Source organism: Dipodomys ordii, unplaced genomic scaffold (genome assembly GCF_000151885.1).
Source record: "Dipodomys ordii isolate 6190 unplaced genomic scaffold, Dord_2.0 Scaffold541, whole genome shotgun sequence".
In the NCBI taxonomy this organism is placed as follows: Eukaryota; Metazoa; Chordata; class Mammalia; order Rodentia; family Heteromyidae; genus Dipodomys; species Dipodomys ordii.
Window position 1 is genome coordinate 69,266 of NW_012267757.1, and position 8,185 is coordinate 77,450.

Consider the following 8,185-nt stretch of genomic DNA (forward strand, 5'->3'; position numbering starts at 1 on the left):
TGGGAAGGGATGGGAAGGGTAAACAAAGGAGGAGGCTGCAATGCTTGGTAAGAAATGTACGCATTATCCTGCCCATGCAATTGTAACCCCTCTGTACAGTTTGTTCACAAATAAAATAAAATTAAAAAAAAATAATTCCTTTCAAATTTTATTTTTATTTCCATTTTAGGAAAGAATCTTCAACTTTTTTAAAAATATATAGGTAACATTTTATCTTGAAGTAATTTTTACCCTAAGAGAATATATAGTGAAGGACAATAGAATCACTTTCCAAACATGATTCCATCAATTATTTTTTTAAAAATATATTCACTAGGGCTAGGGTTGTGTCTACCATGGTAGAGCCCTTGTAAGTGTCAGGCCCTAAGGTCAAACCTCAGTACTCTAAAAAAATCATACTGCTATAATAATAATAAATAATATATAGTGTACATAATATCTACTATTCAGTAAATTTAGTACAAGTATTTAAAAGTGAAAAGTTCTATCCAATGGCCCAAATTAAATACATGACAGTGAAATTTCTATAGTTTCAACTAAGACTCAATGATCTAGCTAGTCTTCTAAAGGGGACTGGGGACTGTGGACAATTATATTTTGAAAAATAAATTTATTTTTTCCAGTGATTTATCCTTTCCATAAGCCTTTTTTGTTATCTAAGAATAAAAGATAGCCTAGGTTTCTCTTTTTCAAAGTATACAAGTTTCTAAACTGGTGATTACAAACACAATATTCTCAAGCCCTACTATAAAGTACACCAATAACAGTAGTATAACCAATGGGAAAAGTGAGTCCTCACATGAAAAATAGAAAAATAAGTTTTACTTAGATAACCTTTTGAAAGTAAGGCCAAATTAAAAAATGTATTGCCTTATCATTTTTATTAGCATCTGATCCAATTCCTATTGATATTATTTATAATTAACCAAAATAACAATTAGCTCCACAACAAAGAACATAAGGTGACTTGAATGGGAAATCTGTTACATCTCATTGGAAATACGAAGTGGCTATGTTTAGCATTAACCAATGCCAACACTGCTCACTCTGTTTGGCAGCACATATTCTAAAATTGGACCTAGCCTGAGATGAACTGCTGCTATATTCACTGAGTCATTGCCTGTGGAATTTCCATTTCAGCTTTCTGTGCTGATTTCCCTACAAACAAGACATGTGACAATCTTCCTTCTTCCACATGCAGCATAATGGAGCTTCACATTGAAATTATATCCGTCCATTGTTTGTGTAAACAGGAAAAGGAAATAGATCCTGATTCAGATAATCACTTCTTGCCTTTATTCCAAAGTAAGAATGCCTGAAAGGTGACATCTTTTAGTTTTATACTACCATTTATATGATTGTTTGGATCTTGGAAATCTACTGTTTTCAATCACTAAAAAGAGTTTCATTTTGTATTTTCTTTCCCTTTACAAAATGTGTTTTGCTATTAAGAATATAGCCAGAATCTGAAATGGTGAAATCTTAAGATTTTGTACATTAATCTCCAGTTCTCAGTTCCAAATACCACATGAAGTTTAGATATACTTCATCTTGTATTCTTACATGAAATGATTTAATTTCTAATGAAAACATTTGGTTATGTGTTTCAGAAAAATAAAAGTTGCTTTTGCATCTGAGAAAAAGTAAACTAGATTTAGAAAAAGGCAGGCTTAATATTATTTATTCATGCTATGATTTTCCTACTTGAAAACAACATATAAATATATCATATGATTAAAATCACTTCCACATGCAACATGTAATATTTGAATCTAAAATAAGTTAAAATAAAGCAGAATTTACAGCTTATTTCCCAAATTATTTTTGCTATAATTAAAATTAGCACTCACAATTCTGTATAAACTATAATTTAGGACAGTTTGTCCTAATTTTTATATCTTGGCTTAAAAGCCTTTTCTGGGAATGTTAAACTCATAACATTTTGAAATAGCATTTCATGATCTATGCATTGGATTTTTTCTCATTGTAATTTTTAGTTCATACTATGAGAATGACAATTGCTATTCTAATTAGATCTGTTTAACTTTAACATGTATTTAGAACTTACTATAAATTATTTTCCATTGCTTGTTGATTTTTGCCTAGATCATAATGTATGTAAAGGCAGAAATCATCACATATGTGCTCAAAAAAAATTTTTTTGGGGGGTCCAGTCATGGGGCCTGAACCCTGGGCCTGGGCGCTGTCCCTCAGCTCTTCAGCTCAAGGCTAGCACTCTACCACTTGAACCACAGCGCCACTTCCGGCTTTTTTCTTTTTGCTTATGTGGTGCTGAGGAATCAAACCCAGGGCCTCGAGCATGCAAGGCAAGTGCTCTACCACTGAGCCACCTTCCCAGCCCCTGTGCTCAAAATTTTTGAGTGAATTAATGCTATATACTTTGTGTTATGACTTATAGTGCCTCACACAGAAAGGGATCCCAGGAACTGCCAGCTTCTTAATAAGCTGACAATGACAGAGGTACTTCTAAACTATTCCAAACTATTGGCACTCCTAAGAATCATTGTCCACTTTAAAATATTAAATTAAAGTATTTTCTGTAGCCTGGGGTTGGTGGATCATGCCTATAATCCTAGCTACTAAAGAGGCTAGGATCTGAGGATCACAGTACAAAACCAGCCCAGGCAGGAAGACTCTTATCTCCAATTAACCACCAAAAAGCCAGAAGTATATTTGTGACTCTAGTGATAGTTTGCTAGCCTTGAGCAAAAAAGCTCAGGGTCAGTGCCCAGGTGCTCAAGTGAAGCCCCAGGACCAACACTAAAAACAAAAACAAAAAAATCTGTAGGCAGCATCATATGTCCATGAATGTCAGCAAAAAACAGAATGAGAGGAATTGTTGTCTGTCTACAGTGCAGGACAGAAAATTCATTATTAAACAAAATGTAATCACTAAGTGACTATTCTGCTAATTTTCTGGTTTTGGGTGTCTGTTCTCTTTGAGATATCACCATCAGTAGCTATTATAACAATTAAGGGAAGGAACTATGCTTGTTTATGTAGAAAACACAGGATATCATACCTGTAACTGAGTTCTCATGCCATCATTAACCTCCAATGTCAGCTAGTAACAGACAACAATAGGTAAGAAGCCCTATATTAATCTTCATATATATTCATATTTTATTTCCCTTCTCAAATATCTCCATTGATGATTAACTGTGTCTAAAATGAGGTATTATCTACTATGATCTATCTTCATAGTTCTACAGTCTAACCCTAACACTATGCTTTGCATTTGAGTTAGATTTTTTTCAAGCTGTTATATAGTCAATTCTACTTTTAAATTTGTCTATATATCTAAATCTCTTGCCCCTTCCCTCCTCCAAAGCATTCATTAGATGTCTGAAAATGTTTGATGTTTGATGGCATTGTTTAACTGTGAAGTGCTAATTCATAAATGTTGGTGCCTTCTCTAAAATAAACTGTTCAGATTTTCACTTTCTATATCCCTAGTGCTCTCTACCTTGTATTCTACACATAATTAGTAAATTAACTTGAAATATACAATAGGGTCCCTAGCTTAAAAGATGTTACAAAATATCTGAAAATTTATTTTTAGATAGTGCTTTACTTTTTATACAATGTTTCATGTTACACAACTTTCTCTAACCCACAGAGTGCACATTTTGCGGTTTTTTCCTATTTGTATTATTTTGTGGGTTTTTTAAAATAAGGTCTTGACTATAATCCAGTTTAGCCTCAAACTGCCTCTCCCTCCAGTGCCTCCAGAGTGGTAGAATTATGGGCATGCACAACCACAGCAACCCACAAAATTTGCTTTAAGAAAAACTGCTAAGCAAAGTTATTTTTCAAAAATAATATATACATAAAATTTGGTTGTTTTGCATTTCAATTATCACACATTTTGAATGAGCTACATCAAAATTAGATCTTTAGTACCATAAAAATCACCAAGTGGATCTGTTTAATATGAATAATTACTGAATAATTATGAATATTCCCATGTGGGGTGTTAATTATTATTTTATTTGAAATCAAGGAAAAGCCTAACTAAACTACAACACATTTTATTATTGTGTTTTCAATTGGAAAGTAATAAATCAAAACTGAAGAGGCACAAAAGGCAAATGAGATCAAACTAAATCAGGTCCCATGGTTTGAAAAATCACAAATTTATGACAGAACCAATAGACAGAGAAATCTTAAAGACAATTACAAGATTTTTATCTTTAAGGAAAATAAAATGTATCCTCTGAAAATTACACAAACTATAAGCAAAAGTAAAGTTTATGACTGTTTTATGGGAGGAAAGTATTCTGAAAGATTAAAAACAGACTGACAGCATTTTTAAATATCTTTATGGTTACATATCTTAATAGATGCCTATGACCCGTGTGCATAGACTTTAGGCTTACACATTCTTTTCTATAAGAAAAGCAGAATAATCTAAGAGAATACAATTTGTTTTACTAATGAAAATGCATTTCTAAAACAGTCTTAAAATCCTTCCAAAGTGCTGAACAAGAGCTCTTCAATGCCAGGACACAATAAAATTTTATTTCTTTAAATTACAAATTTATGTAATGTTTTTACTCTTTCGCAGAATAAGTATACCCAATTTAGGAATTATAAAGATAGTACAGATGCAATTAAAAGTGGTAAATTATAAAGTGCACTGCCACAGTACCATGATAATTGTTGCTCTCAAGTATTCACGTGTAAACAGTACTCCATTTGCGTGTTTCGAAACAACTAATAATAGTACTTGATAGCAGAACTACATGGTAAAAAGTTTAGAAAAGTAGTACTTCTTAAAACATTATATAAAATATCACAAATAACATCAGATTCATATATAAACATCATCTGAATCTAGAAAATAAATTCTCAGTGCACACAGAGACTTGCAGTAAATACTGTGGCTGAAAATGGACCATGAGCAAAACAACTGACCAACATTGAATACAAAAGAGACCTAATTTAAAAATAAATAACGTAGATGCATGGGAAGGATTGGTATACATATACAAGGCAATATACATATACAAGGCAAGGTAGAAAGGAAGCAGAACAGACAGAAGAACATTTATTGATTAAGGTGGAATAGAGCAATGATTATAAACAAACTGAACATGAAATTCACAAGGGTAGAATGGGAGAGGTAGAAATATATCCTCCTTATTTTGGTATATATATATATATATATTACATATATAATACATATATACACACATGTACATACCACATACACATACAACACACACATATGTACTAAAAATCCATTTGTCATATCAATTTTAAAATCAATAGTAGTATTGACTCTGCTATAACTACCTTAAAAGATTGTGATTATCAGATATGCTAAGTGTGAAAGTTCTACATAATCTGGAAAATTCATTATTCATGTAAGGGAAGATACAATCTAGGCAAAATGCAAACAAAGTCTCTCATTTCACAGGAGGCCAGCAGTGATCTCTCTAGGGCAGAGGGGAGAAAATTTCCCACTGGTCAATTCCCAGATTTTCTTGGAACAGTAGACTATACACACAGGGCCAGAGATGACTTTGAGTGTGAACACAAGCAAATCACATGGACATGTGGGCAATGTTACATGAAAAGAAAACAAGGAATAATCCCCTTCCTTTCTTCTTAGCACTTATAAAACTTTACTGTCTACAAAATTATGACTTCATATAATGTGAATTTCTCCCCTTAGAGGAAGGAATTAAAAGCACAAGAAAAGTAATAATGGTCACAAAAGCACACCAAAACAGAGTTTCCCTTCAATACCAATTATGAGGAAAGAAAAGCAAGTCCACCAATACGTATTGGAAAATTTACATTTGTAAAATTGTTTTTAAAACTAGGGAACTAAGGCTTACTACATAATTACTTTAAGGCCACATATTTAAAAACACAGAGGCAATACTTCATTAGCTGGGCATTTTTCACAACAATACAGACCCCCCCCCCAATTCAGAAAAGAGATATCCTGATGAAAGATTAAAAAGAAACATTTTTGAGCTTATTGGTACTCTATTCATGGATATAACAGTTGGCACTATAAAAATTTCATCAAATTATTTAAAGGTATAATTCCTCTAACTCTGCTCATTCAATATTCAAAGTAATGAAAGCACTTTTCATTACATTAGAAGCATAGGCAATGATTACTCATTATAAAATACAATAAATTTATACACAATGATCATAAAAGCAATAAAATAAAGAGGCGAAAAGACCAAAGAGCAACCCAATCAAACCACCTCCTCTTATAAATAAGGACATTAAGGCTCAGAGAAGTCAAGTGACTCACTCAGGGTCACAGAACTTGTCAGTTCCACTCAAGATCAGAATGAAAATCTCCACACTTGCAGTCCAGGGAGGGAAGGGCTGTCTCTCAAAGCAGTGAGAAATGATCCCACGGCCGGAAGCATTCAGTCCAGAGGCCCCTCAAATTCGAGCAAAATAAAAGCAAGCCCCGTGGCGTGGCAGGGAAGGAACAGAGTCGGTTCATACCAAAAAGGAGCTGCCCGTCGCTGTGATAAGATCTGTTTCTTTGTGACAGCCATGGTTTCCTGTTGGGTTGGAGAAGCCAAACTGGCTGTCTTCCTCCTGCGCAAAGAAGTCCGAGTCAGGATGGACATGCCAGTCGGCTTTGGCTGGAGTCAGGAGTTCTGAGACGCTGTTTTCACAGAGGGTGCTGGAAGGAGTGAGAGCTTCCGTGTCCACGGTCAACTTGCTGCTGGGCGTCAGAGCCTGGGGCTCTGCGCTTGCGTTTTTCATGGCCAGACAGTCGAGGGAGCCCAAGGGCCCCACGCTGCCACTGGAGACATCATCCAGATCCAGGGGGCTCTGCTGAAAGCCAGAGGCCGTGGTTCCGAAGAAGAGCGAGGTGTCCAGACTCTGGGGCAGGTCGCTGGCGGGCCTCAGGGCGCGGGCATCCACAGCAGGCCCCAGGGCATCTGGACTGCTGGCGGGGAGGCTCCCCGCCAGAGTGGAGCTCACGGAAGCCACATCGATCGTCAGGATTCCCGAATTGACCAAGGCCGTGTCCAGCACGGCGGCAGAGCCAGCGCCAGGCACGTCGGAGAAGAGAGACACTATCTCGGGGCCACTGAGATCACTGTGGCCCTGGCTGGTCAGTTCGCTGCTGGGCGTGAGGGAATTGGCCGCCTCCAGCTGCGCCAAGAGATCCTGGCCCAGGTTGTGCCTCTTGGCCATGTGGGTCTTCATGCTGTGCTTGGAGGTGAAGAGTTTGTTACAGGTGGACACCGGGCAGCGGCTCTTCCAAGTGTCCACGTCCTGCAGGTGCTTCTTGGAGTGGATGTAGAGGCTGCTCCGGGCAGAGAACCTAGCACAGCAGCCTTCCACGGGGCACACGAAGGGCTTCGTGCCCAGGTGGGTGATGCTGTGGCCTTTGAGGTGCTCGGCCCTGGTAAAGGACTTGCCGCAGCCCTCCACGGGGCAGGTGAACCTGCGGTCGTCCTCGTGCTTCCTCTTGTGCCGCAGGAGCTTGGACATGCTGGTGAAGTTCCAGCCGCAGCCGTCGAAGTCGCAGAGGAAGGGCCTCTCACCCGTGTGGCTACGCAGGTGGATCTTGAGGCGGCAAGCCTTGTCATACTGCTTGCTGCAGCCCGGGAAGGAGCAGGCGAAGAGTTCCTGTTCCCTGAAATGGGCGCGGTTGTGGGAGAACAGGGCGCTGACGGTGATGAAGGTCTTCTTGCAGCCTGAGAAGGCACACTGGTAGGGCCTCTCGGGCTCGAAGTGACTGCGCTGGTGGGTGCTGAGCTTGGCCTGCGTGGGGAAGCTCTCCTCGCACACCTCGCACTTGAACGAGTTCTCCTGCTCGTGGCCCTTCATGTGTGCCTTGAGGTTGTACACGGTGGTGAAGCTCTTGCCACAGCCCTCGGCGGGGCAGCCGAAGGGCCGCAGCTTGTCGTGCGACTGCAGGTGCCTCTTGAGCTTGTAGGACGTGGTGAAGGTCCAGCCGCAGCCGCCCAGGGGGCACTTGAAGGGCCGCTGGCCCTGGCTGCTGCTGTGCGTCAGCAGGTGCACCTTCAGCTGGTGCTTCTTGGCGAACGTCTGCCCGCACTGCGCCTCGGGGCACAGGTACAGCACCACGCCCGAGTGGCCGGGCACCAGCGGTCCGCGGGGGCTCTGGGCGGCCGCCGCCGGGCCCTCGGCCTCCTCCTCAGGC

General features: G+C 39.3%; 1 protein-coding gene across 1 annotated transcript; it reads right to left on the minus strand.

The window, feature by feature from the left end:
- Positions 1-6,498: 6,498 nt before the first annotated feature.
- LOC106001867 (zinc finger X-linked protein ZXDB) lies at positions 6,499-8,079 on the minus strand (the record flags this gene model as incomplete). The annotated part of the gene is made up of 1 exon (XM_013036821.1): positions 6,499-8,079. A coding segment is annotated over one exon (1,581 nt), but the record flags the coding sequence as incomplete, so codon positions are not given.
- Between the last annotated feature and the right edge of the window lie 106 nt (positions 8,080-8,185).